The 19,298-nt window shown below is 39.9% G+C and overlaps 1 protein-coding gene and 1 long non-coding RNA gene across 3 annotated transcripts; one reads left to right on the top strand and one right to left on the bottom strand.

Moving 5' to 3' along the window:
• The first annotated feature begins 1,965 nt into the window (after positions 1 to 1,965).
• LOC103129204 (amyloid beta A4 precursor protein-binding family B member 1-interacting protein-like) lies at positions 1,966 to 19,112 on the top strand. Of its 2 annotated transcripts, XM_007540202.2 has the most exons (13): positions 1,966 to 2,021; positions 5,888 to 5,947; positions 8,697 to 8,781; positions 10,414 to 10,619; positions 12,016 to 12,087; positions 12,167 to 12,326; positions 12,411 to 12,532; positions 12,597 to 12,665; positions 12,770 to 12,913; positions 16,547 to 16,657; positions 18,128 to 18,226; positions 18,306 to 18,390; positions 18,570 to 19,112. In XM_007540202.2, exons 2-13 carry the CDS (start codon positions 5,888 to 5,890, stop codon positions 18,617 to 18,619), a joined length of 1,263 nt encoding a protein of 420 aa, XP_007540264.1. In that variant the 5' UTR covers positions 1,966 to 2,021; the 3' UTR covers positions 18,620 to 19,112. The 2 variants fall into 2 exon arrangements, with proteins under 2 accessions (XP_007540264.1, XP_007540265.1); XM_007540203.1 differs by lacking the exons at positions 1,966 to 2,021; positions 8,697 to 8,781.
• Positions 7,066 to 10,368, bottom strand: LOC103129203 (uncharacterized). The gene is made up of 3 exons (XR_475041.1): positions 10,282 to 10,368; positions 8,429 to 8,528; positions 7,066 to 7,948 (listed from the first exon to the last, which is right to left on the bottom strand). It is a non-coding gene; the product is annotated as an uncharacterized LOC103129203 (long non-coding RNA).
• Positions 19,113 to 19,298: the final 186 nt, after the last annotated feature.

Below are 19,298 nucleotides of genomic sequence, written 5' to 3'. Positions count from 1 at the left end.
CTGCAAATAAGAGTAAAGTTATAAAGAGTTATTGAGTCTGTTGGGAGTTGTGATGGTTACAAAGTTTATCAGCTGCTGGGAGGAAGGGTCTGAGTTAACGCTCCTTTGTACACCGAGGATACAGTGTTAGGTGTGAAAACCTCCCCTTAACTTCTCCAATGATTTATTTTTGAATTATTTGAACAGGACATCAGTACGTTATCATGGCCAAGCAGAGCTTCGTTGACTGACAGGTCCTCAGGTCGGGACCGGATCCAGTGGATTTGTGGAAGGTTGTGTCCAGAACCAGCATGCGGCAGCCCTGGTTGGACAGCTCTGTCAAAGGAACGTATCGTCAAAGGATTCTGTTCACCATATTTCCTTTCGTAGTTCTTTTTATTGTGTTACATTCCAAGGAGAGATCAAAACATACGGCCAAGTGAGAAAGGAATCTGGATATTCAAACCGTAGTGACAGGAAACAGCTTGATCCTATCGAAAACCCCAAACCCTCAGACAAACAGTAAAAATATGCATATGTATTTTTTAAAAATAATTCTTACATATTTTAGTCTTTAACTTCCTTTTTATTTTTTGCATCATTTCCCTTAGCAGCTCAAAATATTGTTTAATTTTTATATATAGGTGAATATAAAGTAACCAGGAAGTATTGCATGTATGGTAATATTGAAGCTTCATTATGTAATGTCAAGTGTACAGCATTACACTTGACAGTGTGTGGTGTATCTCACTGACACACTGCAAAAACACCAAAGTATTTCTGGTGTAATTTATAGTGCAAATACTTAGTTTTGTCTTATTTCAAATGTACTAACTTATAAGTAACCTTTCCTCAATTTATAGGTTGTTTTAAATCAATAATTACTCAATATTGATTAAAAAATAAGTATTCGTTCCAATGGCAGATTATTTCACAATAAGTGAAATAATCTGCCATTGGAACTAATACTTTCTAAAATTAATATTAAAGAATTATTGCCTTAAAACAAGCTTCTATATCCTGCTGAGACGTTACTGTAAGTTAGTTTTGTCTTATTTCAAGTGTAGTAAGATATTTGCAGTAGAAACTAGACCAAAATACTCTGTAAGATTTGGTAGGTTTTTTTTTTGTTTGTTTTTTTTGCAGTGCATCCCTTGATTACATTTATCCTCTCACGTGACAGGGAAGCCATTCCTCTTAGCCACTCTCAAAACTGGGTAAAAACAAGAAAACATAGCATTCAACCCAGACAGATTTGTGTTCGTTAAACCTTCCAGACCTCTCAGGTCTTCTGGTTCTGGTTCTGCTCTGCATCCCCAGAACCAGAACCAAACGTGGAGAAGCAGCATTCAGCTTCTGTGCACCACAAATCTGGAACAAACTTCCAGAAAACTGCAAAAGTGCTGAAACACTGAGTTCCTTTAAATCTGGACTAAAAACCCACCTTTGAGCCGTAGTTACTGGAGCATTGACCAATATATTTGATATGAATCGATGATTTATCATGGCACACATTGTGCAGTTATTGACTGCATGATGTGTCTTTGATGTTTTTATGTTTTCATGATGCAAAGCGCTTTGATTTGCCTTATTGCTGAAATGCGGTATACAAATAAACTCCTTTGGTTGATCGAAAGTTGGAAAATAACTTAAGCTTCTCTTTATCTGATGCCTGGTGAGTAATTAAGAAAATGTAAATAGCTGCAACTTAGACAAACAAGCCACAAAGGCTTCTTATGCTCAATACAGCTGTATTTAAATGAGACTTCTCTGCAGTGGCGGAGTCACACAGGCGTGAAGAAATGCCCCAGTCTATCTGTGGTGCAGAAGCACATGTATGCAATATGTTTAGAGAAAAAAAAAAAACACTAAACCTCACAGGGTTTTACTAGAGAAGTTTGATCTACTTCCTGATTTCTCAGGAAGTTCAGTGAATATCTGCTAGAAGTCATGTGGACATGTGGTTACTTTATAAAAGTGACCTGTGGGCTGTTCATCAGTCACATTCTCGGTGGTGATCGCATGTCTGAAAGGCAGGAGAGGTAAGAAGGTTACAGCTATAGTTAGCAGAGATGTGCATGAGTGTGTGTGTTCGTGTGTCTTTTCAGTTGATTTTTAACTGTATGTTGCATTTATAAAGTAGTATTTGTTTTCTGTAAGTTTAGTTGGTGCAGATGCAAAGCAAAGACGCGTTGTGTGAGAACTGTCTTTGTCACAACAACATCTTTTATCTGTTTGCACGACAAAGGAAAATTAGAATTTCTTCCGTGAACGAATGTGCTTCGGCGGGTCTGAGTGAAACGCCGGGCTTCAGCATCACACAGCGGACGCGACATTAAAACTCATCAGGCCTTTTTTCTGCGACGAAAAGCTCTTTTACATGTGCACGCCGCCGGATCTTTTAAGAGTTAAATACCAGAATATCCACGTCAGCCTCGATTAAGTCAAACACATGTTCGCTCACAGGAGCCAACACATGGGACGTGCAACTAATTAGGAAACACCAAGAAGCTCTCAGCCACAAAAAAGGGACCAGACATGACAGTCGCCTGTCAGCAGTTTGCAGTTGTCGTGTTCCTTCCAAGCGCACGGCCTTGATAAATCGTTTTCTTACCCAAAGTTTGGGTTGAAGTCGATTGTTTACGTGCCCGGTGGTTTTGCAGCAGTTTCTCGTTTTGTTGACGCGTGAGGTCGATGCCTCCCACCGAGCGACAACTCCTGACAGGCCCAAGATGAGACAGTGGCATCATACAACGCTTGTGGGTTTGTCACGAATCATGCTCAAAAACTTCATTTATTTATGTATTTATTCCCGATTGCGGTTCTTCAGCTGAAAGGCAGTAGAAGACAGAAACCAAATCTTAATTCCCACATCTAGTGCAGGCGCAAGTTTGGACAGTGTTTTTCACTTTCATGCGAAAACAAGACTTGGCGTCAAAGGATGTGTACCTGTTCCCCTTTATTATAGCAAATGGGTAGTCTGTTTAGTCGAACTTACACATAAGAAGAACAAGTGGAAGAGCACAGTGTTTCTGCTCAGTTTGTCTGTGTTTACAGTGGATTATTTGCCTTTTGTATAGAAATGAGGAGCTGTTTCTGCAGAGAAAAATCCTGGATTCATGTACCAGAGACGGTTTCATTTATTGGCATTGTGTAAAGCTTACATAGTACAAATATTTGTTATTAAAGCTTCATGAAGACATTGTCTGAAATGGTATAAAATTGTAATGAAAAGCACTGAGGACCCAAAATTCCAGCCAGATGCAATCAGTAATCGTTTAAAGATTTCTGAAAGTGGAAAAGCAGGAAACCAGCAGATTCAGGAGCCGCTGAGGAGGGAAGAGATAAGTTAGTGGCTGATGAGAGATAAGTTTCAAAGCCCGAGTCGCCAAGTCTTCCAAATCATTGAGTGAGTTTGGGTAGTCCTGGGTGGCCCGTTCATCTTTGATGGCATCATTAAGTCATTGCATCGACACACCCATTAATGCATCTTGATTCCAGGAACTGTCTGCAGCTAGCAAATGGAAATCAATTATGAGCTATGATGCTTTTACTGCCTTGATTAAAGGATGGCTAACCCCTAGATGCCTCCCAGTCAGGGACTGCGTGTTCAAACACTCTTTAAAAAAAGATTAAGAAGCACAAGAAGCATATTTGTCCTGCCACGCTGCAGTTTCCCATTGTTTAGCTTTAACCGAAAGTATTGAAACGACGATGGTAATTTTTGATCACAGTGGGGAAAGAAGAAGTTTCTAATTCAAAACATATTTCATGATGAGTCAGGAAAGATCGACTCTGATCCGGGTTTCCTTTTACGCCATAGTTATATTGATGAAGGGTCCACGATGGGCCAGATTTTGTGGAATTGAGAAAGTAGGAGATCATCAATAGCAGGTTCAGGAGCCTCTGAGTAGAGAGAGATGACTGGAGTTTGATTAAACAAGGCTGGTGTGAACGTACTCTAACACTCTGCAACAAAACGGTGAAGAATGGAGGCGAAAGTTTGGGAAAGTTTTGGGAATGCTTTGTTGCTGCAGGATGTGGCCAGCTCATTGTCATGGAATCTACCTTAACAATCCAGGTTCCTTGTGGATAAATAAAAACTGGAAAAATAAAAACTAAAACAGAAACAAATTGTTTCTGAAACAAACTGTGACCCAAAACATACCAGTGAATCCAACAAGAAGTGGCTGAGAAATAATATTTAATAAAAAATAAAGTAAAATAAAAGTTAGTTGAAAGTTTTATGATTGTGTGCGTTCGTTCAGTCACAAACCAAACCAATGTGTAAAGTCAAAATGCGGGTGCACCATGACTGTCCTTCTTCGCCGTTTCCCTTCTTTATATCTCTTGCTTGTAGTTTCTATAATCTCTGCCTTTGAAACCCTTGGTGGGTCTGGGCCCCTCTCTGCAGTGCTTTCACCAAGTTGGCAACCACACAAAGCTCGTTCTTCAGTTTGCTTTTTGAAGTAAATCCACATGAAAGGTATATATTTGATCCTGGGAGCTGGCAAGACGATGCCTCCATATGGAAACACCCAGACGCTGAGTTTCGTGAAGCACTGTCCACTTCAACGAAACCTTTTAGTTGGAACAATAAATGCAAAACATTTCGTGCCGCTTAAGCAGAGGCTTAAGTGAATGCATTTGGACAAGGTGTGTGGATAGAAATTGACGCGGGACGCCGACTAGATTGAGATCCCACCTCTTTGATTCTGGGTTTATTGGGGGTGAAGCACGCTGCCCGGGGATTAAAGGCACTTTGTATTTGTTTACAGCAAGAGGAGCATGGAAGCCATTTCTGCTCCGCTTCTTTACAACTCTGCATCGTGGTGCAGAGCGTCGCTCAAGCTGCCCAACGTTCTTTTTTTTTTTTTGTGAAGTCAGTGGATTAAGCCCAAACCGTTTCGATTTTCGGTGCTTCTTGCCCGAAACTGATTTTAAGCTGAACTGAAAATGTCAGTAAGTTTTCAGTTCCTGATGAGTTTTGCTTTGTAATCGACTACATATTCTCTTTCAACTTTTGCAAAAAGTATTCATGTCCCTTACATTTTTTTTATTTATGTTTTTTTTAGTTCCAGACTCTAACATTAGTGTACTATTTTATGTGTAATAGACTAACACAAAGTAGGTGACACAAATTTGAGAAAATGTTCACTTGTCAAGTGAACATTTGTACATGGATGCCATGTCTTTTGGGGTGCGTTTATATCACCTATGCACATCTGGAAACTGGCATTATTGCCTGTTTGATTGGAGTGGCGGCGTCAACAAACATCAGTTGTCAGGTGTTGCCTCAGAGTCTCAATTAGACTCAAGTTTGCAGTCTGACTTGTGTCGGAATCGAGGCCACAGCATAACAAGACCAAGACGTTGAGGAAGGCTGAGACCAGGGCAAAACAAAGACCAAAGCAGAGTCGGATCACTTTGCAAACTTTTAACTATAATCATATTAAAATAGTACAAGCACATTTTCTTGCATTAGATTTTCTGAATACATTTGGGCAGCTGACGCAGGGATTCAGGCAAACAAAGGGGAAATGCTTCATGCACCTTCGTATTGCTTAGCTGTAAGCTACGACTCTTTTGGTTCCACATTCCCGTCTGCATGCTCTGAAAGCTCATGGACTCAATTTACAAATAAGTTGACTTCTGAAGCCAATTTGTTGCACTCAGTTACGTTTAAGAAAATCAGAGTAAAGGAGGTGTGTTACAAACACACATCACAGTTTTTAGATTTTTATGGTCGTGCCCTGTACGTTCTGTTGGTCCGCCATATAAAATCGCAATAAAATAAAAGTAGGTTTTTTGGGTTGTAATATAACAAAATGACAAAAAAAAGTTTAGTTGATATGAATACTTTTGCAAGGAAATGTATGTATAGTAATAATTTTGCTACTTTTGGCAGATGGATGATATCGATGCTATGTTCAGCGACCTGCTGGGAGAGATGGATCATCTCTCTCAGGTAAGTTTCTTTTTCTTTTCCCCAACTTGTCCGTCTGAATGCTAATTTATAAACAAGCCAGCTGGTGGAAGGCTGTCCATTTGATGCAAGTCAGTCGGCGTGTTGGTGTTGATCAAAAGTGAACATACAGCGTCAGAGGAAAGAAATGTGACAGAACATGCTGAAATTTGGACAACAATAGCTACAACCCAATTATTATTATTTTTTTCACTGTACATCGCATTATGTTCATTTATTTGAATCGTTGAATCAATGAGGAAAATCAGTTTTCACCTAAAATGCATCATTGCGTGAGAAAAAGGAAATTGGCTTTCTGATAGTTTGACAGCAGCATTAAAGTCCCAATATGCAACAAAGACTTTTTTTCTACATAAAGCTCTTGAAACAGTATTTTGAGAAAGTGAAAGCAGCTTTCATTCAAAGACAAAAAAAATCTAACAAAAAAAAAAAACATCTTGTGAGCATGGAGGGGGATCAGTTATGCTTTGGGCTTGTATTTCAGGCAGCAGCATATTATCTGTTTAAGTAATATAAACCACCAGAAAATACTTTAAATTAAAAGCACCAGTATTATTTTGCTTACATTCCACAGAGCTTGTAAAATCAAGAGATTTTAATCTTTTTTTTGTCTTAAAATTCAATTATGCCTAACAAGAAAGTATTGTGTTTAGGTCTCCAATTTAGTTAAATGTGTCAATTAACCTATAAGAAGTTTCAAAAGCCATGACATCATCGTCTGGATTTTCGCTCATTGCTTAAAGAGACAGTAATAATTCTGTATGCAAACTTTTGACTTTGAAGACTTTAATAAATAAATACGTTTAAATCTGACACATTAATTATCTCGTTATTGTGATATTTAGCAAATAGAAATCATTTTTAAAAAAAAATTCTGACAGACTTAAAACAAGAGAAGTTTGGTCTGACTTAACGTCATGGATAAATAAAAAGTGTGTCCTTTTTTTATGTGTACGTAAACTTCTGGTTTAACTCTAGGTAAGGTTTAGCGATTGGACTGTAGACAAGGAGGCTCTACATGCAAGCAGCACAATGCTTAGTGCTCCGTTTGCATTAAGAGGTGCTTATTCGAAGTGTTGACTTGGTGGAGATGCCCACCGCACTTTTCATATTTTTATTGGCAAAAGAAACAAACAGCAACAAAAATGAAATGCAAGAAGGTTTGCGATTGTGACAATTCATGGATATGAATGATTTGGCGAGACGATGTTTCCCTGACGCTTTGGTTGGTTTAAATTCGCCAACATTCTTGTGCGGCTCAGAATATTAATTGTAAATGTATGGCCAAATGATTCCTCTTCATTTCTCAATTCACATTCTCTTCTTTTCTGGGATAACAGCTGTTTACAGATAACTCCCTTCACCTAACAGTCTGATCCTGATGAATTCATCATTTCTTCAGGATCTCTTGACTTTCCTAACTGTCTGTGTCGGTATGTTTCAGGCTCCTGAGCATCAACAGATCCGTTTGTTTCTGACTCATTTACTGATGGCTTTGCCTCTCGTAAAATGAGCTGCAGCCTCACATGTTTGTGGGTCAGCTCAGCTAAAGGAACGATCCCACAGGACCAGATACCACTGATAAATGACTTTCTGTCTTAATAAAACTGTGCTTTAAGTCTTAAAGGCCTCGCAGCCGTTTCTTCTGCAGATGCTCTACTTTAAGTGTCACCAGAACGGTCAGAAGACGGTTCCTTTCTCTGCTCAAATCAACGTTTGGGGAATAAGTTAATCATGCGACGTTCGCCACGTTTGTCCGGATAATATCAGATTACACCAGGCGCTCTTATGTTTGGACTCTGCAGATCATAAACAGGATGAAAACCGGAGCCGCTTGCATTTGGGTCGGACGTCAGACCGTGGAGATGATGTAAGCCTCTCATCATAAAAACTGCAGCTTTCGCCAAGAGCATTCTGATGCCTCATGGAGACTCAGCCTGAGGCATATTTTACCATTCTCCTTCTCCACTGTCTGCATAGAGGCTGGAAAGGAGAACAATGCAGAGAATGGGATCAGTCTATAGTTCATGTCAGATTGACTCACACTGATAGTTTGGAGCACTTTCTTTGCAAAATCATAACTGCAAAAGCAATTTCAAACAAGAGAGTGTGAATGAGAAGGATTTAAATTAAAGTACAATCATCCCCATCATGATATTAATTATCTGCTTCAATTGACTTTGAGGAAACAGAGCAATAAGTAATTAAAACTCCAGCTTTGCCTTTCCCTATCACTTCCAAAACTGTAAAAGTACGAACTACATCGACAGCCAGGCCTGGCTGCTCTAGATTTTTGAGCATCAAAACTCTGAGATGCCAAAGATATCCCCAAACGCACCACTGCTGCAAAATACATAAATACATGCTCAACGCTTTCAAAAACGAAGGTCCAGACAGGTGCATTAATTAATCTCATGCGACTCTATGCAAGCGCTCCATCTTCACTAATGAAGATTCACTCACCTCAGCATGCTGAATCCTTTAAGGGACTCCAACTGACAGCAGCCCGGCCCACTGACAAAATCAGCTGATGGTTATCTGATCACTCTAAGGCTTCCATCCCCTGAAAAAACGCAAAATCATACCAAATATTTTTCTTCTAGTTTCTTGTGCAAATATCACAAGTGAGTTAAAATGTAACTAACTAAACTTTCTTTGTTCTGTTAGTCCTCTAGTTTGTTCAGTATTTAATTTGAACCCTGACCTCCGGTCCCTCTACGTCTCTCTGCAGAGTCTAACAGAAGCCACAGTTTCATCAGGAGAGGATGCGGCTCCGCAGGAGAGCTCCTTCTCCATCGGCTTCAACAACCTGAACGGCAAGTTCTCCTTCATTCTCCACTGTCTCGTCTGAAGCTGGTGCAAAATAAATTGGCAAATATTCAACATTCTGTAGCCGGAAGCGGCTGCGGATCAGAAGGATGAGGAGTTATGGGCGAAATGGGAAAGAGACATTTTCAGCAGGTCCACTTCGTCATTTCTCGTTAGCGGATTAATTCCTTTTTTTTGTGGAAAAAACATCTCCAACCAAACTATTTACATAAAAACCTCTCCGACAATTGTCAGAACAGATTTTTGTTCAATTTCAAATGTAACAATTCACAGTTTAATCCGGTATTAGCTGAAGCTTAACGGGCTTTTGAGATAGCCAAACTCCAGTATGAAATGTATTCATCGTTCAGCATGCAAGATTTATATTTTTGTGAAGATTAAAATTGTGATTATAAAATTGCTGTTTATTTATAATGGGGGGAAAAACGATGATATGTTATGTAATTTTAGCCAAATTTAGCTTTTGTTGTGAAAATTTACAACAGAAAGTCAGATTCAATATTCAATGCATAAAAAAGCATAGAGAAATGTATTAATATGTAAAGGAAGAAGTCCTTTTCACTCTTGTTTTTGAGCTTGTACAATTTCAGCCAGGTCATATCATAAGCATATGCATGACGGGCAGATAATGTCGCATTCATTTCCTCCCGCGTTAGCAACAGTTATCTCCAGGGAAAAGCATGCAGCCCTTATCGCTTTGCATCAAAATGAACCCTTATGGCAGAACATAATGCTAAAAATAATGCACATGGATGACGTGCAATGACCTGCTCTACCAATGAAAAATTTTCATTGGCAGGTCAGAAGTAAATCTCTTTTCAGGACTCGATCTCCTCAAGTGCAATCTTAGCTTAAACAAACCACCAGAGTCTTTTTTTTTCTCTAAAAGAAACGTCTATTAAGCTAAAAACATCTGAAAACATGAAGCATTTTTTTACAAAATGCCTCATGTTTTTTGACAGACATGTTCGGCAGAGTCAGATTATTAAAAACATAATAAAAACATAAGAAAATAGAAAAAAAAAAAAAACCTCTAAATGGTCCAACATTTAACCACAAACTGCACGTATCATCACAGATGTCATCTCACAGACAGTGTGCCAGGAGACCGGCACTGTGTTCAAGGAGAAACCTCTGAGCCGACACGCTAACTGCGCTACAAACTTGTCATCGTCAGAAAATAAAGCATGAAAGCGTTTTCCAACGTAGCTGCCTGGAAGAATAATGTTTCAAAACAAATGTATGGTCTTCCTCTTCCTTTAACTAAACCAATATGGCTCTCTGGAAACAAAATGTTTGCCCACCCTGGCGCCAAAAGCTAACTGCTAAGCTGCTAAGCTAACTTGTAGCAGATGTGGGATTCTCTGAGTGTGCAGCATCCCAGTCGAAGTCCCTCGTACTTTACAGAATTTTGTAGTTTAGAAATAACAAAAAATATATATTTTAATACGCTGTTTGGAAGTTAAAGGTAATAATAATAAACACACCTGTGGCTAGGCTTAGCGATGCAGGCTGCTAGCATTCGCTGGTAGCACAAAGTGTATAATCTTACTGTGGTGACAGAATGTGTAAAGCTGAAGGTCTGTCTAAGCAAAGCTTTCCTTTGTATCCCTCTGCAGAGTCTCTGAATGAGCTGGAGGACCATGATCTGGATGATCTGATGGCCGATCTGGAGTCAAAGTCCACCGATCAACAATCTTCCACACACAATGACACCCGCAACCCGACAGGAAATGAAACCTCACCACCTGCCGTTTATCAAGAGTCCGAGCCTGTGGTAACCTTTCCTATGATCACCACTCAGTCATCGAGAGCTGTGAAAATGGTAGGACTCAAAAGTTTCACAAGGCACTGCACACGCAAAATTATTTAAGCCTGAAAATCTTTAGTTCAAAGTAGCTCAACGTTGAAATGCTCTGCAGACGTCTGGGCAAACACACAGACATGTGGTGTAAAACTTTTTTTTTTTTTTTTTTTAATGTCTGGAATTGATTTTAGATGCTAAAAATGTAGATGTGTGTTAGCCACCATGTTACAAAAAAGTATCAGCTACAAGCTTTGAACTTGGAATCTGTCAAGGTAGTGGTTTACTATTTATAAGGTTATCTTCACCATAATATATACTTCACAAATAATATATCAGGCCACCACTGTTTACCTGTTTCTCCCAATTTTTCCACATACATATAATACAGACTATTTTCCAGACATTTTATACTAATGCTACATCACAACAAAAAAATGCTAAAAATAGTTTAGAATATTAAACCAAATGAAACTACTGTCAAGTTTCAGTTTTGTAATTTCATGTCGTCTTAAGGCACTTTTTAAAATAAAACACTGGGAGTTCAAATGAACTGCGATGGCCCAGCTCCCTCTAAAAGGTCTATCCTGCCTCTTAAAGGGGCAGTACTATGTATTTTCCAGGTGCTCAGTGCCATTTTATAGCACAATCAAGTAACTATTTTACCTTCATGCTACATATATCAAATATGACTTGAAAGAAATTAGACTTCCTAATTTAACACCTTGAAATTGGGCCTCTGTCTCTTTATGAAACTTATGCTATTTCTGAAACTCCGCCTTCAGGAAGTCATCACAATACGACTCCTCTATTAACCCTTTAACAACGTTTTTACTAGCGTTCCACTGAGAAGTAGCTCGAATAAAGGGCTCAGCAGATGTACAGTTTCACCAGGTGTTTGCTAATTGCTGCTGGCTAGTCTGAAGGAGCCGAGTGGGGGAGGGCTGATCTGTCAGGCGGAAGCTCTGAAGCTTGGAAACTGTAGCTCTGAGGAGGAGCTGCGTCTCAAAGGCGGGGCTAGGTCCAACCAGGTGTTTTGTACAGCAGAATGGTTGCCATGGGAGATTCAAGGATTTCTCAAACATACATGCATGAATCAAAGCAACACTCCAGGTGTGTTTCTGATGAGGAAATAACATAACACGATATGAAGTTAAACAAACAGATGTAACGTAATACTGCTGGAGATATTAGCAAACACCTGATAGATCTGTGAATCTGCTGAACACATCCTCCAAACTACTTCTCACTCCTAAGAACAGTTGTAAATAGCATAATGGAGAAACGTCATGTTGACATGCTGAAGGCAAAGTGTCAGAAAGAGCAGAAACGCCTTAAAGAGACAGAGGACGAGGCGTCATGACGTGGATCATAGTTTTCCCTTGGTTGTTCTGACGTTGTAATTCATGGTTTCCAGAACGAGCCCCAAACGAAGGCGGATAAAATTAAAGTGGCTCTGGAGAAACTGAAAGAAGCCAAAGTGAGGAAGGTAAACTCAGCGCTCACCGTCTGACTTCCACCCTGCAGTAGCACAGCTCAATTAAACCAAGCACTCCGCCCCTTTACAGTTGATTATAAAGGTGCTGATGAGCGACAACAGCTCCAAGACGCTGATGGTGGACGAGAGGCAGACAGTCAGGGACGTTTTGGACACTCTGTTTGAGAAGACACACTGTGAGAACAGCATTGAATGGAGCCTGTGTGAGACCAATCCAGACCTGCAGACTGGTGAGGCAACCAGCACACGCCGAACATTTGAGCCGAACCCATGTGGGCACTCATTCAGGCAGCGTTTTCCTCAAATTGTCTCAGAAAGGGCCTTTGAGGATCACGAGTGTCTCGTGGAGCCGCTGTCGGCTTGGAGTCGGCTCAGCGAAAACAAACTCTACTTCTTGTCAACCCCTCAAAAGTACATGATGTTCACAGAGCCTCAGGTAAGCCCCCTTCATGAGAAATGCCTGAATGCACTACCTACCCTAACCCTAATCCAATGTGCAGATTTTTTACATGTGGAAGAAGAAATCTAGCGGCGATATGAACAGCCAGGCCAAAGAGCTTCTGATCAAGGTTGGTTACGGTAAAAACCGTAAAAAAAGTCTCCTCTCCATCACACATTTTAACTCGGTTAGCCAAGAATTACCTTTGTGCTGTTTTTTTATTTCTTACAATAGGAGCATTTCGGAGGTTCTACCACTATTGTCCCTAATCTCGAGGGCGTGTTATACCTAAAAGAGGATGGGAAGAAGGTTTGGAAACCTCGCTACTTCATGCTTAGAGCCTCTGGGATCTATTATGTCCCCAAAGGAAAAACAAAGGTATGACACATAAAAGAAAGAAACTGAAGGGGTAGTATCTTGTAAAACTAACCTTTTTGAGCTTTATGTCATGTTATAATGTTATTCGCTCATCACAAACATACCTGGAGTGTTGCTTTGATTCTTTAATGTGTGTTTGAGAAATCCTTTCATCTCCCATGGCAACCATTCAGCTGTGGAAAACACCTGGTTGGACCCAGTCCGGCCTTCAGAGCTTCTGCCTCACAGAGCAGCCGTCCCCCACTCAGCTCCTTCAGACTAGCCAGGAGCAATTAGCAAACACCTGGTGAAACTGAGCATCTGCTGAGTTCATTACATGAGTTACCTCTCAGAGAAACATTGGTAAAGACATTAGTAAAGGGTTAACAGAGGAGCCATGTTGTGATGATTTCCTGAAGGAGTTTCAGAAAGAGCAAGGCGGCCTCCATTGCCGCTAAATCCAGAAGTAAAAGTTCTTTTAAGTCATATCTGGAATATATAGCATTTTTAAAACAACTGAAGGTAACATCGTTACTTAATTTAGATTTTTTTTTTTTTTTAAATGGCACTATGTGAAAATAATACTGCTCCTTCAAATCTAACCTCAAGAGTAGAAAAACACATCATTATTTATAGCACTAGTGAAAAAGTGTTTTAATTATACTACTGCATTGTTTCTAAACGATTTAAGAAGTAAAGTGAGATCCAGGTGGTTCAAATTGAAAGCAGTGGACTATCTAATCATTCGCAGATGGGTCGGAGCGTGCAGATGTGTGTTAACACAACGCTAAGAAGGAAAGACATCAGCATTGACCTTGGAGAACTGAAGTCCATTGTTCTACAATAAGATTATTAACAACAGGAAAACATTTAAGTCAGCTAAAAACCTTCTTAATGTCTCAAGTTGCCAAGGAATATCAGTCTGTCCAAACAGAAGGAAGCAGCATAATTTATTCTGGCTGGATTGTATCTGACTACATCACAAGTTGTCGAAGAAGACTCTTTCGACAGATGGGGTGGGGGGGGCAGTAGAGAGATATTTGACTCTGTTTGCTGAAACCCAAACATAGCTCGTGGAAAAACACCTTACAGAAACTGCTAAACGCAGAGGGGAAAGGTGATGACCTGGGCTTGGTTTGGTTGACTTCTAACTTGCCCAAACGCCAAGTCACGATGTTTAGCAAAAACTGAGTCAGGCTGCAGTGAAATGTCTCCAAACATGGCAGCAAATCTACAACAGAACGGCTGAAGATAATGACTCAGCGTGATGCAGGGAGCCAGTAAAAGCCCCGATCTCAGCCTGACTGACATGCTGTAGTGGACCTTATTAGAACATCGAGCGTAGAGAAGCAAATACCCTAAAAACTATGTGAATTGCTGTTGTAAAGAAGACTCAGCAACAATTTACTTCACCACAATATGAAAGACAAACGGCTACCAGTAGTTTTTGCTCTTGTTGGCGGTTGGTATAAGCCACTGCTTTATAGTTTTTCCACCATAGTTTAACCTTTCTAATGTGAATAATTTCAACCTGGAAACTGAGGTTTTTCTGCTCTTTGGGTTTAAGACTGAACTAATTTTAGAATCTGGTAAAGAGCATTTTGTTTTTGATATGCTGATGTGTAAAAGTGTAGAACCGATACAACGTGACATTTTTACACCGTGATCGTGTCGAGTTTGAAAATAACTTTATTTAGAAGTGGTTGTTTGCAGGACACAACTGCAAACACTCAGCCCCCACGTCCGAAAATCTCCTTTGAGATTGTTGACGAGCAGACTAAGGCTTCGTCTTAACAGAGACTCTTGCTGTGAAAATTGCTCAAAATTGAAAACTTGATTAGACTTGATTTGCAAAAAAAAAAAAAAAAAAGCCAGTTTTGAGTTGATTTAAACCCAGATGCACATTAAAAACCCCACAGTTTTTAATGTGCATCTGGGTTTTTCATTGTACGTCACATTTTGTATTGAGGTGATGGTGGTTGGAGTTTCTTCTGTAACTGGTGGGTTGCCATTTCGGAAACCGGCTCAATTTGTTCCAGCCGTCGTGTCCGTGGGCAAGACACTTCACCTGCCTTACGTTTCGTCAAGGGCAGCTGTGGTTACAGTGTAGTAGCTTCGCCACCATCAGCGTGTGAATGACTGAATGTAGAGTAAAGCGCTTTGGAGTCCTCTGAACTTGATACAAGCACAAGCCGTGCACCATTTGCCATATTCCCACATGATCAGACAGTCATTCTTATGAGCTGATATATACCGGACTCTATTTTAAAAAAAATATATATTACACAAGTTGTGGAAAAATGACTGAAACTCATTGCAATGAGAGAAATAAATAGCAGCCAGTCAAAAAGCTTCACTTTCAGGAAGTCAATAGGCTTCAACTCGTCACCAACAAACCCAAGTTTGTCGGTGAGGGTAAATGTGTCAACATTATTCTCATCTGCTGAGAAAGAAAACAGGAAGAAAAGCTGTAGAGGTTTTAGACACTGTCCTGTGAACTGTGTATGTTAACTTGTTTTCAGATTCTTTTATTTATTTTTACAATTCTTTAGAATGTATTGATAAATATCAAGTTCGGTTGCACCTAAAACTATTCAATCCGTTACAAATAGACTTCCTTTGCCGCATTCAAAATTGTGTAGGTGCTTCCAAGAAACAAATCACACAGGAACTGTTAAATAAAAGTAACATTTCCAATGTTTTTGTCTAGATTTATCCTACTTTCAATGAATACTCCATCAATATAATTGTCTAATATCTCCAGAGAAGAGATTCTTACCTTGTGCAACCAAGAAAAAAAAGGAATACAAAAACAAAACAGAGGTTGTGATTGTTCCCAGAGATACAGCTGAAGGTTTTTAGAGTTAAAGTTGAAGGAGCAGTGGCTGCACCACCTAGTCGGGGTAAAAAAAGGAAGCAATCACCGACTGCCAAGGGCCAGGTGGTAAAAAACTAAACGCTGAAATCCTTCTTTATTGAACTCCAAGACACACACTACTGCAGGCCGAACAAAACCACAAAAATCGGTTCCAGTTTCCTCACAGCTCCATAAATGAGTCACAGAGGTTAACGGAAACATGTCTAGCTTGTCCATAATAAAGAACATCTTGGCGACAATGAAGCATGGTGGCGGCTATGTGATGATATGGGGCTGCTGTGCTTTGTCCGGTAGTGAAAAACTGCTAGATTTAATCACGGGACTGCAAATCCAGGCAGAAAATGCCGTATTAGTTCTAGTTGGTTACAGAAGACTTCCTATAACCCCGACCCTCAAGCGCCCCTTTCCTGCATGTTTCAGGTGTTTTCTTGCTGCCTCACACCTGACTTAAACAACTGAGTGATTACAATTGGCATAACAGAGGAGGTCATGCAATGATTTGAATCAGGTGTGCTGGAATAAAGACACGCTTAAAACATGGAGAAGACGAGTGCCTGAGGACAGGGGTTGGGAACCAATGTCCAAAGGCCTTTTCACATGAGGAGAAAGGTACGGTTCATCAGAACGTGGTGCCAGACCATGAATCATATCTGCTGTAGCTCATGACAGCAAAGAGGTGCTACGGATTCTTGTCCTGAAGGAGTTGCGACATCCTTTGTACGTCTTCCAAAGTTCTCAGCAATGCACACCCTAAAAATGTCTTTCTCTCTTCAAAGTCTTCCACTGATCTCGCCTGTTTTGTTCGCTTCGAAAAAGTCAACGTCTACACCACCAGCAGCTACAAACAGAAATACCGAGCTCCCACAGACTTCTGTTTCCTGTTAAAGGTAAGGTGCTGTTCAGGATTTAAAGAGCTCCTTTACTCTTCAGGCGTTTTTTTTGTCTCTATGAAAAGTACTTTGATCACTCACTGGCGGAAACTATATTTTTCGCCCTAATGTTCAAACTGGTCTTGAGTGACCAGTATAAGTATAACAAATGCAGTTTCATGATCAACTTTGTACCAATGAGTTGCCTCTCGGGCTTATTGCAGCTTAACAGATGTGCTGCATTCAGAGTTCACAGATGGGTGTATTTTTAGCCCCCGTCTGAAATCTTGAAGGTGCACATATGAAAACAGCAACGTGAAAGAGGAAGACGGTGCACAAAATAAGGAACAGAGGGCGGCGAGGTGGTGCCCTAAACCAGAGTGAGCCGAGGTGTTTCCGTAGTTTCAGCTGAAAAGATCCGAGAGCAGCAAGAGGGCTGGTAACAACATGTGGAGTCAAATATCAAGCTGGAGGTTTAAGAGGGCATGCTGACATATTGTTTGGTTTTACACAACAACAAAAAGAGCACAGCTTAAATTCTCCAGATACGGGTAAAAAAAAACAACAATTTAATATCAAATACAATCCCTTCTTTTTTCAGTTTTAGCGTGCCCACACTGCCCTCTGCTGGCTCTTTTTTTGTACTACTCATTTAAGAAAATAATGAAACCATTTCCTACAGCGCCTTACACGAGGCATAATAAAATACATTCATTGTCTGTGTAGCTCTAAATGAAAAATGTCAACAGTGTCAGTGTGCTTATCTCAGCTTGACCCAGTTTGGAAAATGAGGGGTTGTAGCAAAACAACCGAGTCCAGTGGTTTAATCAAACGCAGGCACATTTGTTGGCACCTAGACGCGTCAACAGTCTTAAAATAAATCCAGCTTTTATGGTGGCGTAATCACACGATGACAAATTGATGCAACACCAGAATACATTTATTCAGTGAGGGGACAAAAATCCCATCGAAAAATATGACAAATAAGCAATTTTTCACCATTGTTTTTTTTTTCCAATTAATTAATTAATTACTTAATTAATTAATTAATTAATTTATCTAAATCACCCAGAATCCCGGGTCATCTCTTGTACAAACTCCTCTTCAGTTCACCGTGCAGATTTTCTTGGTAAACCATTTCTGTGCTTATTTTTCCACGTTCTGGAACATTGTCCCACTGAAAGACTCACTGATAACACTTTTTTAGGTCACCTGATTTTTTTTTTTGTTTGTTTGTTTGTTTCAAAGTATTCATAAAGTCATGGACTCTGACAAGGGATTTTTGGAAGAAAATCAGGCCCACAGCATTACAGATCCTCCACTGTACTTAACGGTAGACATGAGGTGCTTTCCCACACATTGCTTTCTTGTTTCAGGGCAAACCTAAGTGGAGCGTTAAAAGTGAACTGAAATTTAAGGTTGCAGTTTTCAAATGCTCCAATGTGAGACCGTCCTTCTGCAATAAAATACAAACATACTCTGTCTTAGCATCCCTGCATCCAGAAGGAGTCTCCCTACATCAAGATCCTGTGCTGCGAAGACAAACACACGCTTCTGCTTTGGGTCAACTCCATCAGAATAGCAAAGGTCAGGTTCATCGCCGCTCGCTGTGATGCGCATTGTGTTGCGTGTTCTCAGATGTGTGTCCTCTGTGTGTGTGTTTCAGTACGGCGCTGCGCTGTACAAGAACTATCAAGCTGCGGTGACCAGAGCATCCATTCTGCAGATTCCCTACTCAGCAGCAAACAAAGGTGAGAACCCAGAAATGCAGAAGAAAAAACAAATGGCTTGTCTGAAACAGCTCCATCCCAGCTAAATCCTCCAAATCTCTCTAGATACGTCAAATGTAGCGATACAACAATCAGGAAAGGACAACCTGTTGACTAAATGTTTCGATTCTAAAATTGGAACTTTTTATATTTCTCTGCAGAGAAATCCAACAGTGTTACCTCCCTGGAAAGCCCGTACCCAAGTTCATAAGCTAATTTCACTGAAACTAAACCATCACCTGACACCCGACTTCTTCAATCCTCCTTCTGGACAAGAATATCTTTGAGACAAACAAGAACTTCCTTCAGCACAGCATTTTGCCTGGAGTTTGTATCACTTTGCAGGTCTCGTTTATTCACACCTCTGGATAAGAGGTGGAAGAAAATGAAGCCTAGAACAGTGGTGTTCGAATCTTTTCCCAGAAGGGACAAAACCGTCAAGTTACAAACTGTTGGGGGCCACAAAAATTATTTCTTTATAAATGAAAATTTTAAAGTCAAGTTTCATGTGCCTCTTTTTTATTTTCATATGTTCAATAATAAATTAACATGCAAAATTTTCTTGAAACAAAATAGTCATATTTTTGTAGAAAAGCGATCTATGGAACATTGTAGACCCGAAACATAAAATGGCTTGTGTATAATTGTGTTTATTTATAGAACATCATTACAATTTCCACATTTTTAATATTAAATTTGTAGTCTGGATGAGGCTCTAGTATGTTTTTGTGTGTGTGTGTGTGTGTGTGTGTGTGTGCCTGCCTGCACTCTACAATATTGCAATATTATAGAGTGCAAATATTATTGCAAACTCTTAATATTTCTTTTGAAGCACTTTGCAACAAGGATTAATGTAGGATAGTAAATATATATATATATATATATATATA

This window comes from Poecilia formosa, unplaced genomic scaffold (assembly GCF_000485575.1).
Source record: "Poecilia formosa unplaced genomic scaffold, Poecilia_formosa-5.1.2 Scaffold524, whole genome shotgun sequence".
Taxonomy (NCBI): domain Eukaryota; kingdom Metazoa; phylum Chordata; class Actinopteri; order Cyprinodontiformes; family Poeciliidae; genus Poecilia; species Poecilia formosa.
The sequence above is the reverse complement of the archived record's forward strand: the minus strand, read 5'-3'. Positions and strand labels throughout refer to the sequence as shown.

Coding starts and splice junctions, on each gene's coding strand:
- LOC103129204 (XM_007540202.2), top strand. CDS start 5,888: ATGGATGATATCGATGCTATGTTCAGCGACCTGCTGGGAGAGATGGAT. Junction 12,088..12,166: donor AAGAAGCCAAAGTGAGGAAG/GTAAACTCAGCG, acceptor GCCCCTTTACAG/TTGATTATAAAGGTGCTGAT. Junction 12,533..12,596: donor TGATGTTCACAGAGCCTCAG/GTAAGCCCCCTT, acceptor TCCAATGTGCAG/ATTTTTTACATGTGGAAGAA.